At 45.1% G+C, this 23835-nt stretch overlaps 1 protein-coding gene across 1 annotated transcript in view; it reads right to left on the bottom strand.

Moving 5' to 3' along the window:
- Positions 1–23835, bottom strand: part of TSPOAP1 (TSPO associated protein 1) — a 45248-nt gene that overhangs the window by 14943 nt on the left and 6470 nt on the right. The window contains exons 6-18 of the mRNA XM_044673015.1: positions 23331–23426; positions 17317–17400; positions 16776–16865; positions 16413–16535; positions 15460–15564; positions 14683–14733; positions 14064–14084; positions 12562–12763; positions 11552–11724; positions 8223–8335; positions 7689–7798; positions 905–1714; positions 322–473 (exon numbers count right to left, since the gene is read on the bottom strand). Of these exons, the coding sequence (XP_044528950.1) occupies positions 322–473; positions 905–1714; positions 7689–7798; positions 8223–8335; positions 11552–11724; positions 12562–12763; positions 14064–14084; positions 14683–14733; positions 15460–15564; positions 16413–16535; positions 16776–16865; positions 17317–17400; positions 23331–23426 (2130 nt within the window). The remainder of the gene's footprint in view (positions 1–321; positions 474–904; positions 1715–7688; positions 7799–8222; positions 8336–11551; positions 11725–12561; positions 12764–14063; positions 14085–14682; positions 14734–15459; positions 15565–16412; positions 16536–16775; positions 16866–17316; positions 17401–23330; positions 23427–23835) is intronic.

Here is a 23835-nt window from a genome sequence, read left to right as displayed (position 1 = left end):
CTGGGGGGTAGGGGAGCACAGGAACAAAGACTCTTAGCGCCCATTCCCACCATCTCTCAACCCCAGGACCCACCCCTCTCCTATCTGCCTAGCCAGGGAATTCCTGAGGCTTAAGGGAGAAACAACCACTCCCCAGAATCATTCCCACCCTGGATGTCTAGAGTTTGTCGAGTCACTTTGTAAGGCATGGAATAGTCAGCTGTTTGGGGGTTATGAAGGAAGAGATGAGGGCCTTTTCCTTCATCTGCAACAGAGGCCAGTGACCTGTCCCTAAAAGCATAACACATGGAGGGGCTAGAATTGGGAAGCCCAGTGTGGTACCTTCTGTCCATCAGCATAAATGGCATAACCTGTGACCCGGACACCATTGGACGATCCAGCAGCATCGATGGTGACTGGGAGCCAGCTAATGAGCAAGATCCCTGAAGAGGGGCCTTGCTCAATCTGAACGTCCAGGGGAGCATCTGGGGGGCCTGGAGGAGAGAGGGAAAGAGAGTCAGCCAGGGATCGCCCACCTCACCCCTGGAAAGAGGGGACGGCGTGGCGGGGCAGAATGAGGACCAGATTTGGAATGGAAAGGCCTGAGGTCAAATCTTGGCTCTGTTATTTAAGTGCCCTTGGGACCTCAGACAAAGTCTCTTCCCTTGGCCTCAGTTTCCTTCTCTGTAAACTGAGGGATTTGAGCTCAATGGCATCTAAGGTCCCGGCCACATCTAAAGCGTAGGACTTCCTAAGGGGGGCAAAGAGCCCCATTGTTCATTCCTGAGGAAGGGAGGGTATCCCGGAGCCTCTGACCCTCATCTCAGTGGCTTAATTTCCTAAGGACAGGCTTTAAAAGAAGCAACTCGGCCTTCCCCAACCACCCCAAGTCCCCCAGCCCTCGGCCATCTCTCGGCCTCCAGACCTGCTGCCAAAGTGGTGAAATGTACCACAGCCGCCCGATTTTGTAGCTTCTCCAGGCTTGGCTCCAAAGGCCGGAGGGTGAGGGGCCGGGCCTCCACCCGGGCCTGGTAGGGAGTGCCGGGCCGCAGGTGGCAGAAGGTGCCCCAGTAGGTGCCCGGACGTGCGGGTGGGCACTCCTCCCCATTGAGGTAGACAGCATGGGCAAAGTTGCTGTTGCTGGGCACCCAGGTGATTTCTGCAGACGTGGCGGTCAGTCGGTGGACCCTCAGCTGGCTGGGGGCCACGCCAGCCCCCGCCCCTACCATAAGACAGCAGCGAAGAGGGTCCGAGCTGCCCTGGCTGGTCAGAGCCTGAACAGACACGCAGCAGGAGCCTGACTGCAAGTCCGGATGCTCCAGCACAGCTTTTCGGGGCGGCCCAGGGCCCAGGGCCTGATGCAGCTTGCCGTCCACGCAGACGTGGTAGCCCTGAACCTCAGCCCCGTCCAGAGGGGGTTCCCACGTCAGCACCACACTGTGGGCCAATTGCTTTAGGACAGCCAGGTGTCGGGGATAAGGCACGGCAGGGGGGTCCAGGAGGGGGCTGGGGCTGAGTTCATTCCTCTCCTCCTCATGCCTGGCCTGGCTGCCTCCTCTGCTGCTGTGACCCCCGCTGCTCCCGGCCCCACCGCCGCTCAGGAAGCTGAGCTCGGGGCCCGAGCTGTGAGACAGGTCCATCAGCTCCGGAGGCAGCGTGGTCATGAGATCGTCGTCGGACACTCGCTCCACAAAGTTGGAGGGGACCAAGCCCCGGCGGCCGTCCATCAGCTCCCCTGGACAAAGGGTGATGGGAGAAGAAGAGAGAGCGGGGAACGGTGAGAAACCAATGTCCAGCCCAGACTGGAAAATGCTCTTTAGATGGAGAGTCGTAAATGTTGGATTTGAAGCTACCATTCACTATTTCATCCAAACACTCTGCAAAAGTTAAGGAAATCGTTCAAATAGAGGGGGAAAAAAATCTCCTGATTGGAAAGAAATCACCCCACAGTTCTCTTCAGGCTGTGTCATGCTGTGTCATCAGGCTTTTTCTCCCTCCTCTTTTGTTTTTTTTTTTTTACCACAAAGAGTATAATGATTATATATATATATATATATATACACACACATATATGTAGATGTCTACCTGGGGCAGCTAAGTGGCACAGTAGATAGAGTGCTGGGACTTGAGTCAAGAACACTCATCTTCTTGAGTTCAAATCTGGCTGCAGACACTTATTAGCTGTGTATGTAGCATTTTAAGATTTGCAAAGGGATGAGGGCAGTTAGGTGCCTCAGTGGATAGAGAGAAAGCCAGGCTTGGAGATGGAAGAGGTCTCAGATTCAAATCTGGCCTTCATCACGTCCTAGCTGTGTGACCCTGGGCAAGTCACTTAACTTCCATTGTCTAGCCCTTACTGCTCTTTTGCCTTAGAACCAATACTAGTATTGATTCTAAGAGGGAAGGTAAGGGTTAAAAAAAAAAAAAAAAGATTTGCAAAGTGCTTTACAAGTATTCCCTTCCACAGGGCAGCCGGGTGACTCAGTGGATTGAGAGCCAGGCCTAGAGATAGGAGGTCCTGGGTTCAAATCTGGCCTCAGACACTTCCTAGCTGTGTGACCATGGGCAAGTCACTTCACCCCTATTGCCTAGCCCTTACCACTCTTCTGGTATATCAATACACAGTATTGATTCCAAGATGGAAGGTAAGGGTTTAAAAAACAACGACATCAAAACAAGTTCCCTTCCATTCTCTTAACAACCTTGGGAGGTAACAGAGGCAAACAAGATGAAGTGACTTCCTCAGGTTCACTTGGCTAGAAAGGGTCTTGAGGCCAGTTTAAACTCAGGCCTTACTGATTCTATCCACTGCGCCACCTAGAGCCCATCACAGCATGAAAGTGTCACCAAATTCTACAAGGTTGTGTATTAAAGGAGCTTGAGCTCTGGTAGGTGCTACAGAGATGACAGGGCTTTAAATATGGCACCAGGGGTAGCTGGTGCCTATCACTAAGTAAGGACTAGCCTGGGTAAATATGGAGAATCACATCACTAAGATACTTCATATCTAAGTGTTGCTTCTTGACCGTGCAACCCATGAAATAAAGAAACATAACAAGATGGACCTTGGTCCTCTGTAATCTCCTTCTGTCTCTACAGTGAACAGGGATACAGTGGGGAAAGTGGGGAACAAGGGGGCCCAAATCATAATTTTTCAACCACCTAGAAGCATTAACTACTAACAATCTATCTAGGCAGAAACTCTTTCTTGAATGTCCACTGAGTTGATATACTAATAGAGGAGTCCTAGCCTATTAATTTTGACATTCTCTGCATAAAAATTTTTAAAAGAGGAATCTAGATAGAAGGATGGTTCCCAGGTACTCCTTGGAGAAGTGTGTAAAGGAACTGATTCAACTGTTTTCATCACACACACAAAGGCAAAAAGAAACATCATTTCTTGCGATATTTGGTCATTTCACCCAGTCAGGCCAAACCATCCCAATAATATTTATAGGTGAAACTGAAAGGAAAGCAACCAATAATTAATATGAAAGAAATTTTCCAGTATTTCTGGAATGATCCATTCTCGTTATCAATGACAGTGGAACCTTATTCAAGAGAAATAGAGAGCAGCTAGGTAGCACAGTGGATAGAGCTCCAAGCCCCCAGACAGGAGGATCTGGGTTTGAATCTGGACTCAGATACTTCTTAGATACATGACTCTGGGAAATTCACTTGATCCTGATTGCCCAGCTCTGCCATTTTCCTTTTGCCTTAGAATTGATACTCAGACAGAAAGTAAGGATTGTTTTGGGAGAGAGAGAGAGAGAGAGAGAGAGAGAGAGAGAGAGAGAGAGAGAGAGAGAGAAATTGAATAGATGAAAGGTGAAGTAGGAAGGTGGAACTGGATATATTTGGGTGAAGCTGAAAGAAGGAGAAACAGTGATTTTGTCAGTGGAGGAATTTGGAAACAAATCGTGTCTTATCTAGAAGGATGATTTAGTAATGATGAGGAACTACAAATGTCCAGACCTTTCCTGGAGTTCCATCTCTCTGCCATAAGTAAAGCAGCTAATAACTTCTCGACTTGCCTTCTTGATAATTTCATCCTTCAAAAGGTAGTGAAGCCAATGCTATGCCTGGCACATAGTAAGAATTTAGCGAATTCTCATTGACTGATTGACAAAGGGATCTATCTGATTCTGATCTGAATCTGATTCTTACTAATAGGGAAGAACTTGTTAGTGGGGTCAGAATCATGGAAATTCTATGGACAGAAAGAAGGAATTATTTCATTCCCTACTTGAGTTTATAATAGAGAAGGAGAGGAAATCTGTGCATAGTTCTATATGTATGCTAAATTTGAGGGAAGTCAATTTTAAAGGCTTAATAGGAAAGAGTGGTAGGATCCTAAAATACTATAAGGAAAGTCAGTCCAGAAAGATGGGAAATATCTAAGAATGAAATTCTAAATACAAAGAGGGCAAATTCTGGAGATGCAGAGGGGGGAAATTCCAATGGGGGAAAAAATGGGATTCGGATTTTTAAAAGACCTAACACTAGATAGAACAAGGCTAGAGGATGATTATAGGAGCTTGAAACAGTCCTATAAAAAATATGACAGGCTTGCTGAAATTAGAAGCAGCACAGTACAGGAGTCAGAGCATTTGGCTTCAAATCCTGTCTCTGATTCTTACTGCCTCTGGGACCCTGGGCAAGTCATTTAATTCTCTGAGTCTCAGTTTCCTCCTCTGTAAATTATAGATGTCCTCTGAAGTCCTTTCTATTTCTAAATTCATAATGTCCTAAGTCCATGAGTCAGCAAGAGAACCTAAAAGTCAACAAAAAACAGAGTTTTAACCTTATGGGATGAGGGGAGAAAGAATAAAAGGATATGACCTTTGCATGGGGTGAATGGCTCTTAATTCTTATTTGGCTTCTATTCTCTCTGCCAAGGAGAAGGGCCTTTAAATTGTAAATGACAGACCAAAAAATGACCACCAGGGAAATGATGACCAAGACAAGGAAGAAGATAAAAAGAGAAGATCTATGTGCCCTCCATGAATCCAAGTCACCTGGTCCAGATGAACTATAGTTTGGGATCTTAAAAAAAACTGGCAATTAATCATGATGTGATTATTGAGTCACAGTCAGTTGTGGAAGATCATAGAAAATAGGAGAGGTACTACAAGATTGGAGGATAAATGTCCTGGTTTTCAATAAAGGGAAAAGAATAGTCCGCAAGTTTTAGGCTAGTAATCTTGACTTCTGTTCCTGGGGGAAAAAAATGCTAGGTCGGAACATTAAAGAGATGGTCGGTGAGTTTTTAGAAAGAGAAGCAGCGATTATAAATCAGCATGGCTTCATCAAAAAAAAATTTTTTTAAGCCTTGCCAGTCTAAACTCATTTCCTTTTGTGGCAGGATTACTAAAATTAAATAAATAAGAGGGACTCCGGGGATATGGTTTACCTAGAGTTTAGCTATTCTTTTGATAACATTATCTCACAGTCCTTGTGAAGAAGGAAAGAAGGGTATGGACTAAGCAATTAGGTGGATTCAGAGTTGGTTGTTCATGGCTCAATATCAGTGGGACAGGATATCTCCAGTGGAAAACCCCAGGAATTTGTGCTTGACCCTGAGAAGTTTCACATTTTGGGCAATGACTTGGATAAAAGCATAGATGGCGCACTCTTCAAAATTGCAGACAGCAGTTGGGATCCAAAGGGATCTTGACAGGCTTCTAGAGCCTTGGGCTAAATTTAATAAGATGAAATTCAATAGGCCTATTACACTCAGATATGAAAAAATCAATTTCACAAGTATAAGATGGGACAGGGATGTTCAACAGGTGTTGTTCTGAAAAAAATATCTGGGGGTTTTAATGGACTGCCAACTCAATATAAGACAGCATGGTCATGAAGCAGCATAAAAATAAAAAATAAAATAAAAAACCACTAATGTGATTCTGAGTTTCATTAAAAGAGACATACATCACTTCCAGGAATAGGGAAATGAAAGTTCCTTTGTTCTCTGCCCTCGTCAAACCTCCTCTGCAGTATTGTACTGCGTTCTGGACACATTTTAAAGACATTGATAAGTTGGAGAGTATCCAGAATAGAGCAACCAGGCCAGCCAAGGGCATATGAGGACTGGTTGAAGGAACGAGACTTGTTTACCTTGGAGAAGAGATGACTTAGCCATCGCCAAGTACCTGAAAGACCATCATGTAAAAGAGAAATTAGGCTTGCTCCATTTGGTCCCAGCAGGCATTATCAGGGCAGTGGGCAGAAGTTACAGAGGCAGATTTAGACATGCTATCAAGCAAAACTTTGCCTTTGTCTCCCCAGAGCTTAGCATACTGCCTGGCACATAGTAGGCATACTTATTGATCAGCTGATTGATTCAATAGATTCTTATGGATGAGGGAATTGAGACCCAGAGAAATGGTTCAGCCATAGTCACACTTGGGAGGAAAGAGAAGAGCAAAAAATCCAATCCAAGCCTCTTGACTCCAGTAGATGGCAGGCTACAAGGTACCCTTTCAGTTAATGATGCCTCTGGACAATCTAGCCATTCTGGCATTAAAAAATACAGCCTGGGATATTCCTTCCCTTATCAGCTTCTACCCAAACTGGAGGCACCAGTCCCAGGAATAAATAAGCATTTTCTTAAGGCCTACCCTTGGCAAACTCAAATCTGTGAAGTGATGACAAAAGATGATGCAAAGGTGGAACAATATTCTTTAATTAATTAATGGGGGGGGGGAGGCAGGGGAAGATGTGAAGTTAAAGCTAACTTATTTGCCTTTATGCCCCACCCAGAGAAAACAGAAGAGTGCTTTCCACAAAGTAAGTTATTGATACATTTGTTGAATGAATGACTCATCTTCGTATACTTTCCTTATTGTACTCCCTCCACAGCCCCATATCTTCAGTCCTTGACCCCAGTTTTTCAGGCAGGGAGGAGTCAAGAGGTGAAATTAAGAGTTTAGACTTTCATATGGCCTCCAAGAAAAGACAAGGACACGTGACTCAGAAATGACAAGGATGTAGGATACTCTTGGGTCTTTAGGAGGCAGGGAAGGAAATAAACATTTATTTAATGCCTACCACACAGTAGCCAGGCAATGGGCTAAGCATTTTAGAAATATTTTCTCACTTAATCCTGACAACAACTGTGAGAGGTGGGTGCTATTATTATTCCCATTTTACAGATGAAGAGAATGAAGCAGACAGAGGTTAAGTGACTTGCCCAGGATCCCACAACTAATAAGTGTCTGAGGCCAGATTTAAACTCAATTCCTCCTGAATCCTGGCTCCGCTCTATCCATTGTGACCTCTAGAGGGAAGTTAATTGATTTAAAAAGAGGGCTCAAAAATAAAAATTTAAATTTAAAAAAGGAATCGGCTACTTAAAACATCTCCAAGAAACGCAGAAGAAAAACAACTGCTTAAACACATGGGCTGATGGGGATATTATTGGGGATGTAGACACTAAACGATAACTCTAGTCCAACTATCAATAATATGAAATTAGGTCTTGATCAGTAATACATGTAAAACCTAGTGGAAATGCGCATTGGCTGGGGGGGGGGGTAGGGAGGTTTGGGGAGAGGGAAAGAACATGAAACATGTAACTATGGGAAAATACTCGAGATAAAAATAAAATACATAATAAAGGAAAAAAAAAACAAAAACAAAAAGACAAATCCAAGAACAAGGGATGTGAAGGCAGGTAGATGGACATATCTTCCTACTCTCCTTACCTTCAAAAAAGCCATCCTCGTCCATATTGCCATAGATATAGATATACTCGCCGGCAGTCAGAGGCAGTTCTGCTTCTGGGTTCTCATTGGGACCTTCAAAGGGGTTGTAGCTGGTGGTAGTAGTAGGAAAGGCCAGGGTGAGAAAAGAGGGAGTGGGGCACTACTGCTCTACCCCCATCTTCCCCCTTCCCTCCATTCCTGACTCCTTTACCACTTCCCAGAGCTGAACAGCCAAAGTGCTTGGAGCCCAGGGCACCTAAATTTTCCCCTTTTGTCCCCTGGGACAAATGTTTGCTCTACCTACTCCCCCCCCCCCCCACACACACACACACACAACTTTAAGTGCTTTGGGATCAACAGAGAAAAAGTTGAGGTCAGGCCTCTCAACCCAACCTCTAACCTCTCCTGTCCCTGCCCCATTTCCAGAGGCATCCCCGCTCACCCATTCTCAGCATTTATGCCTGATAAGTGATAAGGAGAAGGGAGGGCATATGGCAGGATGGCCTGGGAGGTTGAGGCAGGAAGGATGCTTACCTGTAACGTGCTAGGAAGACCTGAAGTTTGGCCCCTCTGAAGACACCCTCAGACTCTGGAAGCAGGGACACACTGTCGGCCTCCAGCTCTTCCACCTCGCTGGCCGTATCCACCTAGAGGGATGTTGGGGAGAAACAGAGGGGAAAAAATCTGATACTTTAGGATGTAGGGAAAGCAGAGAAGGGGGCGGGGGGGATGAAGAATTGGACTGAAGACTACGTAGAAGTTTTTCCCAGATTACACAGAAATTTTTTGCCCAAGACATTCTGAAACATGCACAAAACGTTATATATTGTTTTCCACATCAACAGCCCTCTGGGTCAGTCACAGCCCAGAAGGATGAAATTTATTTAATTTTATTTAAAATTTAAATATATTATATATTAATTTATATATTAAATTTTAAAACCCACTCAGAGAAAATGGAGTAGTGCTTTACACATAGTAACTGACTGAAATATGTGACTTGTCCTCATTTGTTTTCCTTATTGTACTCCTTCCACAGTCCCATATACCCAGTTCTTGACCCAAAGGAAGTGTAGAATTTAAATGCAAACTAAAGAGTCACTCTTTTCCAAAAGGTTCTTAACCATCTGGGGATCCTAGACTCCTTTGGTTGGTTAATGAAGCCTATAGACCCTTTCTCAGAGCAATGTTTTTAAATGCCTAAAACAAAATAAAAGCTTGAGGAAGAGGGAAAGGAATCATCATCCCTGGCTCTCTGAGGCCCAGCACCCTGAGCAATGTTCTGCTTGAGTTTTGATCTGTTCCATCATCTTTCCAGCAGAGGGAGCCACTCCCCAACCAATCAATCAATAAGAATGTATTCATTGCCTACTAGGTTCCAGGCATAAAATATAAACAAAGGAAGGCTCTTGGGAGCTGGGGAGGCACCATGATGGTAAAGGAAAAATTCATATAGATGAGGATGGTCCAGTTAACCTTTAAGGGAAACCAAGGGAGTGCATGCGAGGCATGGAGGGTCAAGCATGCAAAGTGATGTGAAGAATAACAAGGGAGATTTGGCTAGCCTGTAGACTACATGAAAGGGAGGGGTATTTGGCGGGAAATGTCGGATGGATCCAGGTCGTGAAGGGCTTCCAATGCCAAATGAAGGGCTTGAGACAGGATCCCAGAGGTCATGATGAAGAAATTATTGGAGTCTGATGAGCAGGGAGATGCCTTGTCAGACTCCTGAATTAGAAATATCCCTTTGGCATTTTACAGAGGATGGATTAGAAAAGGGAGAGACTTGAGAAAGGGAGCCCAACTGGGAGGCTAGTAAAATAGGCCAGGTGAAAGGTGAGAAGGGACTGAACCAAGATGGTAGGCATGAGAATAGAGAAAAATGAGTGAAGAACGGAGGTGTGGAATAAGAAGGCAAAAGGCTGAAGGTGACAGGGGCAAGACAATTTGGGTGTGGAATTTAAATGTGGACAAAAGGATCATCCTATTCCAAAGGATTCTTAACCCTTTTTCACATCATGGAAAGATCATGGAAAGACCCCTTTGGTGGTCTAACAGAACCTTCTCAGAACAATTTTTTAAGTGCATAAAATGAAATATATAAGCTATCAAAGGAAAATATTAAAATAGTTATAAAACATACTTTAAAAACAAACATGTTCATAGCCCTGAGGTTAAGAAACCCTGATTAAAGGCTACTGAAAATAAAAGTAAAAATTCTTTTCACAGACACTGCCCTTCAAATCTATCTACTGACCCCTTGTGTATATGTGTGGTGGGGATGGAGAAGCTCCACAGACTCCTGGTTAAAAACCATCTTATAAGGAACCTGGATCAAAAGGGAAGGGTAGGAGGGAAAGGATGGATATTGTCAAGAGGCCCCGTCAGGTTATATAATATTTCCCGTCCTGCATAATATAGGACCGAATGGACTCTGGACAGATTTGGTGAAACAGGAAGACCAGCCAGGGGAGAAGCAATTTTGGACTTTCATGACTCTGTGATCTCCACCATTACACAAAAGGATGCTCTCCCCATGACCTGACCCTGGCACCAGACCTTTTGCCCTCTACTAAGAGGAAAAAAGACTGTATGTTGGGATGACAAAGAGAGAAGCAATTGGAATCAACAAGCAAGATAACAGAAGATGGTATGAACATCTAATCGCCAATAGAAAGGCAGAACTAGGTCAGAAACTTAGCTCTCTTCTTATCCCAGACTTAGCTTTGTACCTACTCTGGTCCTAGGAACAGGGAAATGCCCCTATACCCAGAGCCGTTCTTATTAATAGTCTCTCTGCAAGCGTTCCTGGCGCCAAAGTGTCTCTATCCAGTCTGGTCCCATGAGGTCTCAGGAGGCTCCCCAAGGACCAGGGCAAAAAGCAACCAGAGGCAGGCTATAACCCAAGGTTCTCGGGGAACAGGGAGCCATGCTCAGCTCAGCTCCTATGTCTGAGGAGATAGCTATAGAGTTCTGTCCCCTGTCCCTTGCCCAGCCAGACTCTTTCCCAGCCATCCATCAGTGCAGTAAAAGGCAGAGTACGACATCTCCTACAGAGGAGCCCTGGAAGAAGTGTGATGGTGAGAGATCCCACTCACTTCATCACAGAAATATGGCTAGAATGCCAGGCTAATTATGCCCAAAGGGCTTTAAAAGAATGCGTGCCCTTTGATCCAGCCATACCACTACTAGGTTTGTATCCCAAAGAGATTTTTTAAATGGGGAAAGGTTGTTTGTACAAAAATATTTGTAGCTGTGCTTTTTGTGATGGCAAAGAAATGGAAAATGAGGGGGTAACCCTTGATTGGGAAATGGCTGAACAAATTGTGGGATATGATGGTGATGGTGATGGAGTATTATTGTGCTATAAGGAATGGATTTCTATAAGAACCAGAAAGACCTCCATGAATTGGTGCAGAGTGAAATGAGCAGAACCAGGAAAGCATTACACACAGTAAATGAAATATTGTGGGACAATCAAAGGTAATTGACTTTGCTGCTAAAAGCAATGTAATGATCCAGGACAATTCTGAGGGACTTATGAGAAAGAACGCTATCCACCTCTAGAGAAAGAAGTGTGGGAGTAGAAATCCAGAAGAAAACATATAATCTGTTACTTGTTTATATGGTTATATGATTGGGGGTTTTGGTTTTAAAAGATCACTCTATTACAAAAATGAATAATATGAAAATAGGATTTGAGTGACAATACATGCATAATCCAGTGAAATTGCTTGTCAACTCTGGGAGAGGGGAGGGAGAGAACATGAATTATGGAACCTTGGGGAAAAAAAATTAAAAAATAGAATGCCAGGCTAACCTCCCTCTGCCAAGCATCCAGTTGGGATGGGGTGAAAACTGACCTCTGGTGTGGGACATGACTTGGGGCTGTTGTGAATGGACTCAGAGCGGGAAGAGTTGGAAAGAGATTCTGCCTTCCTGGAAGTCCTTCGTGGGGCCCCAGAATGAGCAACAGAAACTGCCTCTGGAGCCCGTAGGGCACCGTGCCTGGGAGAGCCTGGCAGGAGGTCCACATCTGGAGGAGAGATAGGAGATTTGAGAAAGGGAAGGAAGACAGTTGACAGGCAGATATCCCTCCACACCCTGGGTGGCTCCCATTTCATAGTTCCCCTAAAGAGCAATGAGATGAGTTCCTAAGGGCCTGGAAGGAGCAGAGGAGAAGATAGCCTGTCCTCCCCATACCTTCCCTTCATTGTTTGTGTATCAGGGAAGAAGTCTCTAGTCAAAGCTTCCCTCCCCATGCATATTCTCCTGTTCTTTCTCCCTCCCGTGTTTATTGGACGAGGGAAAGGAGTGGTCTGGCTCTCCCATGCTACCTGTTCATCCAGAAACCCCTCTTTAGCTCCCAGGAGTGACTGTGAACAAGTTACCAGCCCACACCACAAGCTCCATAACCTCCCTTGTGCAATGGAGTCCTCATCTCTTCTAGGACTATTGCAAAAGATCAAGATTTGTGCCTATGATAGAAGCCAAGTCACAGCTTCCCTGAGTCTTAGCTTCTTCATCTCTGCAATGGGGAGAAGAATCGTGGCATCGTCTCCTCCCAGGGTTGTTGTGAGACTTTATTAACCCTGAAGGAGGGGGCAGGGACCTGTGACTTCCTAAGTGCAGGGAGCATGGTTGGGTGGGGGGGGGGGTGAATCCCAATTCCATTGCAGCTCAACACCTTCTCTGGAACAATCTATAGTCTCATAGAGTTCCCTAAAGGACTGGGTCCTTCTTGCCCAGGGTCAGACAGCCATAGTGTCAAGAGGCAGGTCTTCTCGGCTTAGAGGCCATTCTGTACCAACAGAGCCTCCAACGTTCCAGAATAGGAGATTGGGCGGTTGGAACTATGATTTCAGACCTGTACCTTTGGGGCTGGGCCCCCTGCAGGGCTGTGGGGTGGAGCAGCAGCAAGGAACAGGGGGCAGTTCGGTGCTGCTGGTACCCAGGGTTGAGCTAAGCAGATCCAAGGGGCCTGGATGCGTGCGGAAGGCCTGGAGCTCCTGAGCCAAGAGACTGAAGCGTTCTGTCTGGCTTCGGCACTGTTCCTCCAACTCCCTCACCCGGGCCTGGGGAGCACAGGTCATGAGCCCCCAACCCCAAGGAGGAATCCCCCTTCCTCTTCTTCTCTCCTTCTCCCCCAGGGTTAAGACCTCCTCCCTCCCCAACACCATCCCCCAAAGAGTTAAACACCACTTTCCCTTTTTCAGCCTACTTGGTGTCAGATGCTAGGTGATAGGGGTTGGGGACAGAACTAGGGAGCTTTCATTTTTTCTTCTCTTAGTAGTGTGGTTCAATGAGAGAAGAAGAAGGAAAAAAAAAGCACTGGCCCTGGAGTCAGAGAATCTAGTTTCAAATCCACCCTCCGCTGTTTACTGCTTATGGGACCTGAAGCTTCTTTTAACCTCTCTGGGTCTCAGTTTCCTCAACCGCAAAATGAGGAAGTTGGACTTGATGACTCTAAGATCATCCTTCTAGATGTAGATAGTTTATCTTACAATCTAGGACACCTCAACTCACAAACCCCTGGTCCTTACCCTAGGAAACTATGGTGGTGCTTTGCATACACATTTATGTGCAATTTGTGGAAACTGGGCAGCCTAGATTGTTGCTTCCAAGCCTTTTCCAAGGTAAAAGGGGATTGTTATCATCTGCCTGGCCCTTCCCCCATCCCCATCAGTGTCATTTCTGGATTTTTCTCAGCTCTATTTCTTCTCACCCTCCCACTGTCACTGACCCAAATCCCCTACTACAGAAAGATTGGGGTGGGGGTGGGGGGCAGATTGGAGACCTGGGGGGATGGGGAGAGGGAGGGAATTCAATCTTCAGGATGACTCAGAAAGATAATAATAAACTAAACATTACTAATTCTCCCTGGGACAACCACTGGCCTCCAGCTTGTAGCGTAGAATCAAGACCTTTGGAGGTAGAAAGAATCAGGGAGCCCATTTGCTCCAACCTCTTCCTTTTACAGTTGAGAAAATGGAGAACTAGGATTAGAACCCAGAACTCCTAATTCTCAGTCTAATATGCCTTCCCATGCACAGTACATTGCCTACCAAGATCTGTCTCCAAGTCCAGTATTGAGACATCATTGGTGACCTCTCTGACTGCCAGAGCTTTGCCTTGGGGCTTGGAGGGGGGGGGACTTGGGGGGGAAAGGTGGAACTGAGTAGATAAGGAAGAGAGGGTGAAAAGGAGGGGGGTCCCCAGAGTCGATGATGATTTATGTAATCCCTCCCCCACCTCTAGCTGCTATGGCCCCCTATTCTCTGAGCCCTGGATGGAAGAGAGCATGCTCAGTCAACCGAGTAGAGGAGGGAGATGTCCAGGGGAAAGTGAGAGCCAGAAGGAGAGAGAAGGGCATACCTGCATGGAATCCAAGGTGGTCTGTGGCAGTAAAGGAAAGAGCAGAGGAGAGGTTAGAACCCCTCTGGCCCACATGCTTGGTTATTAGCCCCATGGGGCAGGAAGAAAAGGGAGGGAGAGGGGAAAGGAGAAAGGGAAAGGAACCAGCCAGGCTGCAATTGGAGGCAGGGCAGCTCCCAGGATTGAGAGAGCAGCTCCTGAAAGGAAAGGAGATGCCCAAAGGTGAGGGTAGCATCTTGAGGGGAGGTGAAAGAAACCTAGCCCTGAGGGGAGGCAGCTTCTCAATGTGAACCCTCTCCCAGGGCAGAGCTCTGAACCAACCAGAAAGAGGCAGCCCAAGGGAGACCTCGGTGGGAGCTCTTTCCTTCTGTAGGTGGGAACCAGCATCCATCTTCAGCCCTTAGAAGCCCTCGGCTCCCCAGCCTCCGGCTCAAGATGACTGATTCATGGGCTTGGAGGATCCTTCCCCCCAAAGGCACAGGCCTCAGGCCCCAGAGGACAGAAATGTTCTTTCCTAAAGCCCAGAGTCTACATGCAGTTAGCATCCTACCAGGAACTCCCACAATCCTCCCTGCCCACAACCCACACTCCCAGCAACCACCTCTGAGACTTTCATTACCTCCAAGAGCTGCACGGCCCCTTCATGTTCCCTCTTGGCTTGGGCCTGGGCCTGTGGACAGGAGTCACAGGTTATAGAGATACTGGGGAACAGGGGAGAAGGAGGAGGGGATGGAATGAGGAACTGAGGGGAAGAAAGGGAACAGGGAAAGAGAGAAAGGGAATCAGGAAGGGAAAGAGAGGAATAGAGGGATCATCTAAGGGAAATTAGGATCACCCACATATCCTTTCTTTTTTTTAACCCTTACCTTTCATCTTAGAATCAATTCTGGGTATTGGTTCTAAGGCAGAAGAGTGGTAAGGGCTAGGCAATGGAGGTTAAGTGACTTGCCCAGGGTCACACATCTAGAAAGTGTCTGAAGTCACATTTGAACCCAGGTCTTCCCGTATCTGGGTCTGACTCTCAATCCACTGAGCCACCCAGCTATCCCCACACACACATATCCTTTCCAGGAGATGGAAGGACCTGGAATCCAATGACCATGGTAGGTCCAGGACTTCAACTTTGCCTAATATGATCCCCATCCCCAAGGGTAAGATTCTTGGAGACCTAGAGTTGGTGCAGGAGGAGATAATTGTCATTTCCTTGATAAGGAAAATATATAAAGCCCTACAACCCAGTACGATACTCTTTCCTCCCTCCCACCCCCACCCTGCCCACCTCTTTCCTGCTCTCTCTTTCCTTATTCAGGTATCTAGACTCTACCTCACTCCCTCCTACTGGGTGATGCTTCCTTAGCCTAGCCTCAGGCTCCATCACAGAGGTCCCTCCTCCTACCTGCTGCAGCCTCAGGACTTCTTCCTGCTTCTCCTGCAAACCTATCCGGGCCTGCTCATGCTCCAACTCCAGCTGCTGCCTCCTCTGGGCCACCTCTCGCATATGCTAGAACATAAAGAGCCCCCCATCACTAAGTTCATCCCCACTGGCTCCTAAATCCTATGCTTCACTTTTTTAGCCGAGCTGAAACAAAAAAATATTTTTGTTCCAATACCTTATTTAAAAGTGTGTGAATCTGTTTCAGGTGTGTTTCTTTGAGAGTCTATCACTGGATTCTGCTTTCTAATTTAGTCTACCATCTTCTTCCATTTTATGGGTTAGTTCATCCCATTCACATTCACAATTTTACTCATTCATTGTGCTACTTTCCTCCATCCCATTTTCTTATTCTCTATCCTCTCTAGCCTTCTCCTCGTTTACAAAGAAGAGAGTAGCAAGAGAAGTATGTGCTTAGTTCTAGAGCTCTAAACTTGATATAATCTGCTTCCATGTTTGTGCCCAACCTCTTCTCTTCCCCTCATCCCTTCACCATTTCTTACTTTTAAAACTTCTTTTCACAGTCCACCCTCTAAAGTTTATTTTTTATTATGACTAATCTTTCCTTAAATAACTCTCCTTCTTATTATCCCCCTCTCATTTCTCTCTGCTGTCCTCTGAGTTGTCTATATTCAACAGCTAACCCTTTGTGTGTATGTGTATATGTTCATCTGCATTCTATCCTCCTTTGACCAGTTCAAATGAAACTGTAGTCCTGCTTCCTTCTACTCTATCATTTTTGCCCATTCTCAACTCCCCTGAGCCCTATCTCATGCTTTGATTCCTCCCACAAAGAGTCCAGTAGCATCCTTTCAAGTTTCCTGCTTACCTAACCTCATCTGATTCCTTAGCTATCCCTTTCCTACTATCCTCATTCCCTTTTTTTTCCTGATCTCCTATCCCCTTTCCCAACTTACCTTCAGCACCTGCTCTAAGCTCTCCAGCTTGCTCTGGAGTCCCTGGCTTTTCCGAAGGGCTGAGTCCCTCTCTTCTGTCACTCCCTGGAGCTGGCCCCTCAGCTCTACATTCTCAGATTCCACCTGGAAGGAGAAAAGAGAAAAGGCCTGAGCCTTCAGTAGAGCCAGAAATTTAGGGATGGGGGAAATTGGGAGCTGTTGTCCATGTGGGGCTCTCTCTCTCCTGGGCTGATCAGAAAGGAGGTGATAGTTTCTGTTGATCATCCAACTCTCTCAATACCCCAGCTTAATTCTAAGCCTAGGAAGGGAGAGGGAAGAGAAAGATACCCAAGCTTCCCCAACTGCCCCACGTAAGACTGGTACCTCCTCCTTCCCTGAGGCTCTGCCACTGAGCCTCGAATTCTCTTCCAGCAGACGGGCATTCTCACTCTGTGCCTTCCGCAGCTGGAGTTCCTAGGAGGAGTGAAGGTATTCTGGGGATCACAGGGCAGGGACCCATGCTCACCTGCTTGGCCTTCAAACCACTCCCACTCCCCCCAAAAAACCACATTCATATCCAAATCTACCTGTTCTCACTGATGAGCTCTTTGTATCCTACCTTCTCTTGAGTGGAGTCCTCTCCTGCATTGTCTCTTCCTTTTACCAGTTAGTCCCACTCCACCCCACTCTACCCACCCTTCCCACCCCACATCCACCCCTTAAAAAGGAAAGAAATGAAGTCCAGAGAAGCCATACAGGAAGCAAGACTGAAACCCAGGCTTCTGGTTCCAAATTTAAAGGCCTAAAATGGCTTAGGGATAGTCCTAATCCAGAAGCAAGAGGATGGATGAAAAGAATTCTGGACCCCACTAGGAAACAATTGACCCTGTATGATAAATTGCCCCCGCTTTGTCACCCTGCTCACCAACTCCTCACATCGTCTCTGTTTCTTCCTCACTTCGTGCTCAAGGGTCTCCCATTTCTTCCTCTTCTTGCCAAGTTCTAATTCCTGTAGAAATCAGAAATGGGCTTCCATCTGGGAGGATGGGCTCTACTGCCAGCAATACCCAGAAACCTCACACTCTGAGGATCTCTGGCAACACCCAATTTTCTCTCTGTTCCTTGATAATATTGGCCATCTCTGCTTTGTCTGAATATACCGAAACGTCAGGTTCACGATCCCATCCTGACCCATTCTCTGCCTCGGCCAAGGACAAAGCCCAGACCAGAGTCCTCATGAAGGTGTAGCGCCCACTGTATACCTAGGGTTGGTGCTTCCTCCCACTTCTCTGGGTTGGGAAAATAGAAAGAAGTGCCCTACACGGGGGCTGAGAGCTCAGGTTTTTTCTCTACTCCTAGCAGACTACATACCAGGATACACAGTACAGTTTGAGATCTGGTACTGCTAGACCTCCAACCTTCACATTTTTTTAATTAGTTCTCTTGATATTCTTGATCTTTTGTTCTTCCAAATGAACTTTGTAATCAATTTTTTCTAATTATATAAAAAAGTTCTTTGGTAGTTTGATAGATATAGCACTGGACAAGTAAATTAATTTAGATAGGATTGTCATTTTTATTATATTAGCTCCTCCTATCCATGAGCAATTAATGCTTTTCCAATTATTTAGATATAGTTTTAATTGTGTGGAGAGTGTTTCATAGTTGTGTTCGTATAATTTATGTTTTTGTCTTGGCGGAAAGATTCCTAAGTATTTTATATTGTGTGGGGTGATTTTAAATGGAGTTTCTCTTTCTAACTCTTGCTGCTGGGTTTTGTTGGAAATATATAGAAATGCTCATGACTTATGTGTGTTTATTTCGTATCCTGCAACTTTGCTAAAGTTATTCAATATTTCCACTCATACTAGGATACTCAGGAAAGACATTTTGTTGTTATTTAGTCCTATAATTTTTTTCCCATTAAGAATACCATTTATTAATTCAGACCAACACCTGTTCTGCCTCCTACAGAGAGCTGCCAGTCACAAAGACATTAAATAATTTGCCCAGTCAGAAACTCAGTAGGAGTCAGAGGCAGGCTCTGAACCAATCCAATTCTTCCTAATTTTAATACTACCTCAATCCAATACTCCCATGCTGCCTTTCTCAAAAGAAACCATATGGATGCCATATTAATGGTCCTGAATGGCACATACAACCATTGGCCTGTCCCAGATGGATCACAGGACCACAAATCAAGGCCCTGAATGGACTTCAAGGGCCATCCAGTCCAAACACTATCCTTTTACCAAGGAATATTCAGAGGATCAGTGGAATTGGTTGATCTTTTCTGAAAACTCTGTTGTTTGGGAGCATTTAGGTAGTATAGTGGATAGATAGAGCCAGATCTGGAGTCAGGCAGTCCTGGGTTCAACTGTGGTCCCAGACAATTCCCATTTGTGTGACCCTGGGCAAGGCACTTAAACCCAATTGCCTAGCCCTTGCTCCTCTTCCATTTTGAAATTGATATTAAGACAGAGGTATGGGTTTAAAAACAAACAAACAAACAAATAACACCAAAACTTCCTTTTTCTCCCCCAAAATGAGGAGCTCCCACTGGATTTACTCTAAACCTGACTATTTTATCCTCCAGTTCCTTTGGAGACCCAGTGCACAAATTAACAACTTTAGAACCAAACTTCACCTAGAATTAAAGCAGTTTTAAAACAAACTAGGACTGGGGAGGGAAATTCTCTTTGAGATCAGTCTAATCCCAGACCATGAATTTGGCAATCCACAGAAGATCTGATGTTTTGAACAGTGCTCACCCCTGTCCCACATCCTTTTCCCAAATAAATTTAAATGGTTTTTGAAGGTACCCAAGTGCTGTATAATGATATTTGTATAGCTAATGGGTATGCAGGGAAGGAATGTGTTGTCCAGGTCAGACAATGTTCATCTCTGATGTTCATCTCTGCCACTACTACAGTAAAGTGACAATGACATTTATGTTTTCCAAAGTCTGAAACATCCACCTACATTGAATAGAATCAGTTTCTCTCTCTTGCTGACATTCTTTGTTTTGAGAAGGGTAATTTTATGGTTCACAGGGTTTTGATTTTTTTCTCTCCTGCTGTGTCCTTGTTATTTTTTTATTTGAGGGTGGACAAGTTGATGTGTTTTCTCTCTCTCTCCCTCCTTCTCTCTTTCTCTCTCTTTCTCCTTCTCTCTCTCCCTCCTTCTCTCTTTCTCTCTCCCTCTTTCTCTCCCTTCTCTCTTTCTCTCTCCTTCTCTCTCCCTCCTCTCTCTCTTCTTCTTTCTTCTTTTCTCTCCCTCCCTCCCTCTCTCTCTCTCTCTCTCTCTCCCTCTTTCTCTCTCTCTCTCCCCCCTCAACAAAAACCTTTTTCTGGGAGTTTTATCAATAGATTTTCTAAGACTCAGGCTTTTGCCCCCCTGATCAGGATTTCAAAAACACTTCAGCAAGAATAGGCTAGAGGGGTCCTTGGACACATATATCTTTGTTGCTTTATCCCTGTTCTACTGAGAGACATTATGGTACAGGGGTTAAAGAAACAAATTCAAGGTCAGGTAAAAGTGACCCATCTAGCTGCTGTTGACACATACTGGCTGTATGACCCTCCCTCCATACAGCATCACTCAATCTCTCAATGCTCTCTAGACAGCTAAGACTGTCTAAGACCTGCAATAGTGAAAGGAATTTCCTCCAGCAATACCAATAAAATAACAGGTTCAGGTCCTATCCCAGATCTTCCCCAAAGTACTTGGACAGCTAGCTGTAGCATCCACATCTGTCCCAGTATTCTGTGTGTGTGTGAAAGTCAAGTTACAGATCTAAAACTAGTTTGGGAGAACAATGGTTTGCATACTTGCCTATGAGCTAAAATTTTCCGTGTATTTTTATTCCTTCTTTCTGTTAAATTTCCAGAAGCCTCCAATCTCTGGTCCTGTGTCCAAATACCACTTCTGACACATTCTGGCTGCATCACCTTGGCAAATTAACCTCCCAGGGCCCCCCCGAAAACTCTCTCAGACTAAATTAGAGACTAGTTGCTAATCTGCTTTGGCAGAGGGAGTTTCCTCACCTGGAGTTCCTTATAGCAGGGAAATCACAAGCCCAGACTCGATAAATAAACACACTCCTGTTTTCAAAGAAAACCTGTGTGAGTTGTTGTATGTAAACTAGGATGACTGTTGCCAACCCTGAAAGATTGTAAAGTCATTAGACTCTTGAAATGTAGATAAAAGACAGGGTTCTTAACCTAGGTTTCACGGATGGATTTCAGGGCGTCCATTACATCTTCATTTTTACTAACCTATAAATGACAATTATCAATTCCTTCGATTACGAATGTAGGTGGAACAGCTAGATGACTCAAGGGATAGAGTGCCTGGAGTTGGGAGGTCCTGAGTTCAAATCTAGCCTCAGACACTTTCTAGATGTAGGACCCTGGGTTAAGCCTGACTGCCTAGTCATTGCTGCTCTTCTGCCTTGGGAACCGATACTAAGACAGAAGGTAAAGGTTAAAAAAATATAAACAACAAAATATAGTTCTGAGAAGGGGCCCACAGACTTTACCAGATGGCCATGGGGGTCCACAACCCAAAAAAAGTTAGGAATTCCTGATATAAATTAGGGTTCTACATCCATAATGAGATTCTCCCTTGTGCTCACTTTTCCTTCAACCAGTATCTTTTTTTTAATCCTTACCTTCCATCTTAGAATTAATACTTAGTATTGGTTTCAAGGCAGAAGAGCAGTAAGGACTAGACAACAGGGATTAAAGTGACCTGCCCAGGGTCACACAGCTAGGAAGTGTCTGAGATCACATTTGAACCCAGGACCTCCCACCTCCTGGCTCTCTATCCACTAAGCTGCCAAACTGTCCCACTTCAACCAGTATTTTGCCTTATAGCATCTAGATCTACTCCAGTCAACCCAGCTACTTTACAGTTGTACTTACCAATTCTCCTACTGTAGAGATCCCATTTAGAATCCCAGGCATAATCATTATACATGGATTTTTTATAGCACTTTAAGCTTTGCAATAACCCTATGAGGAAGGCGGTAGAAATATCGTTGCCTTCAGGTGAAATCAGCCTGGAAAAATCAGGGCCAGAGTGGGATAGATTCTAGTATCAAACTGAGAAATGATTTTTTTTTTTAACCGTTCCCTTCCACCTAGAACCCTCATTCATTTTGCAGGAGAGGAAATTCAGGTTTTAGAAGTTCTATCATTTGCCCATGCTCACACAGCTACTGGGAATCCGAGGCAGGATTCAAACTCAGATCTCCTGACTCTCCAACATCCATCCCGATATACCAAGCTGCCCCTCTCAAACAGCATCTGAGGATGTTTGGAGTTAGAAAGAATTTGAAAGGTCTTTGATTCTACCATCTCTTTGTTGTCCAGCCGTCTTCAATCATGTCTGACTTCATGAACCTATTTAGGGTTTTCTTGTTGAAAATACTTAAGTGGTTTGCCATCTCCTTCTCCAACTTGTTTTATAGGTGTGAAAACTGAGGCAAACAGGGTGAAGTGATTTGCCCAGGGTCACACAGCTAGTAAGTGTCTAAGGCCAGATTTAAACTCAAGATGAGTCTTTCTGGCTCCAGACCCAGCGTTCTATCCACTGCCCTGCCTCGCTGTTTGACAGATATGGAAACTGAGACCTAACAAGGTTGAATAACTTGCCCAAAGTCACCCAGATGGCAAGCAGCACAGCTGAGTTCAAATCTGTAGCAGAATTTGAACTTGGGTCCTCTGACACCAACTTCATTTTGAATTCAGCTATTTCCTTTTGGGGAGATGTGGAGGAAGGGGGAAAGGACAGGACTGGTGAGAGATAAGGTTATTAATTTAAATATTTTTATTACTTCTACTTCAAGTGATTATTAATAAACTATAAAATATAATACTTGGAATATTGGATATTAATTTAAATCCTACGAGGTCTAACCCTGGTAAGGAATTCCTAGTGTGGAAGTACCCTTCCTCATACTGATTGATAATTCTTAATTTTGAACAAATAAACTACACATTGTCTCCCCACCAAAATAATAAATGAACTTGAGCCTCACACCAGCAATCAAAAGTATTTATGACTCTCCTTACTGTTTCCCCTTACTACTTAATAAGGACATGTCTCCGATTAACTGGAGTGATGACTTTCCTTGCCTGCCTCTGCCACCAACTATATATATATATTAATGGCCTAAGGCTGAGACTTGGGTTGGCTCTCAATGCTGGTCCCCTTCTGGCCAAGGGTCATTTCTTTAGGTTAGAACAGACAAGGCAGGAGCAAAGCAGAGCTCAGAGGACTCTCCCATGGAGAAGAGCAGAATCTCTCTTGCTGAAATCCAGATGGAATGAGAATACAGTTGTCTTTTCCAGCCCTGCTCAGACGCCTGGGGGTACCCATAGGAGAGGTCAGGCAAAGGCTCTAGAGCCCACATTGGCCCCCATATCACTGTGGCATCACTTATAGAGATAAGTAAAATTCCACGGACTCTGAGACGTTAAATGATTTTGCTTTGTTCTATTTTTAAACCCTTGCCTTCCATCTGAGAACAATACTGTGCAAGGGGACCGAGGCAGAAGAGAGGGGTAAGGGTTAAGTGACTTATGCAGGGTCACACAGCTAGGAAGTGTTGGAGGCTAGATTTGAACTTAGGACCTTTCATCTCTAGGCCTGGCTGTCAATCCAGTGAGCTGCCCTGTTAAGTGATTTTTTTTAAGATCCTAAAGACAGTACATGTCAGAGGCAGGGGTTGGCATCCAGGATCAGAATTCTGGGGCTCTCTTTCCTGTGTTAGATGCCTCTCTAAACTCCAACTTCAACTGAGGGAGAACAGAGGAATCACAAAGCCCCAACTTTGTTACAACAACAACAACAAAAAAAAAAAACAGAATAACTAGACTTGACACATGAACCTCCCCACTGCCACCAAGTTCATAAGGGGCCCACAAAGCTCACCAGTTGCTTGACCCTCTGCTGGCTTTCTGGCTCTGCTAACAAGACCCCCTCTGGAAGAACATCCACGTCATCCTGGGATCTAGCCAAGGGCACTGCCTGAAAATGGCCAGAAGAATTGGACCCTTCCTGCAGAACAGGCTGGCCCTTTAACCTGTCTGCCCTGCCCATTTCCAGCCTGATCCTGCAAAGTTCTGACCCAGACCTCACAGGAAAGATGAAGTCACCATTTGGGATAGGAAAGGGGGAAGAAAGCCCATAGTATTCCCTCCTAGATTGTGCCTATTACTGGCTGTGTGACCTGCAATAAGATACTAAGCTTCTCTGGACCTCACATTCCCCATCCCATCTCTCCAGGATAGGATGCCCTACTCTGTTTCCCAGGGCAAATTCGTGGCAGAAGTGCTTTGAGATCACATGTAACAAGCATCCTGGGAGACCATTCTTACTATCCAGGCCACTGTTTCCCATTTTAGCTATTCCTCCCTGTCCCCACCCCCTAACCTGT

Source organism: Gracilinanus agilis, chromosome 4 (assembly GCF_016433145.1).
Source record: "Gracilinanus agilis isolate LMUSP501 chromosome 4, AgileGrace, whole genome shotgun sequence".
NCBI classification, from domain to species: Eukaryota; Metazoa; Chordata; class Mammalia; order Didelphimorphia; family Didelphidae; genus Gracilinanus; species Gracilinanus agilis.
The sequence above is the reverse complement of the archived record's forward strand: the minus strand, read 5'-3'. Positions and strand labels throughout refer to the sequence as shown.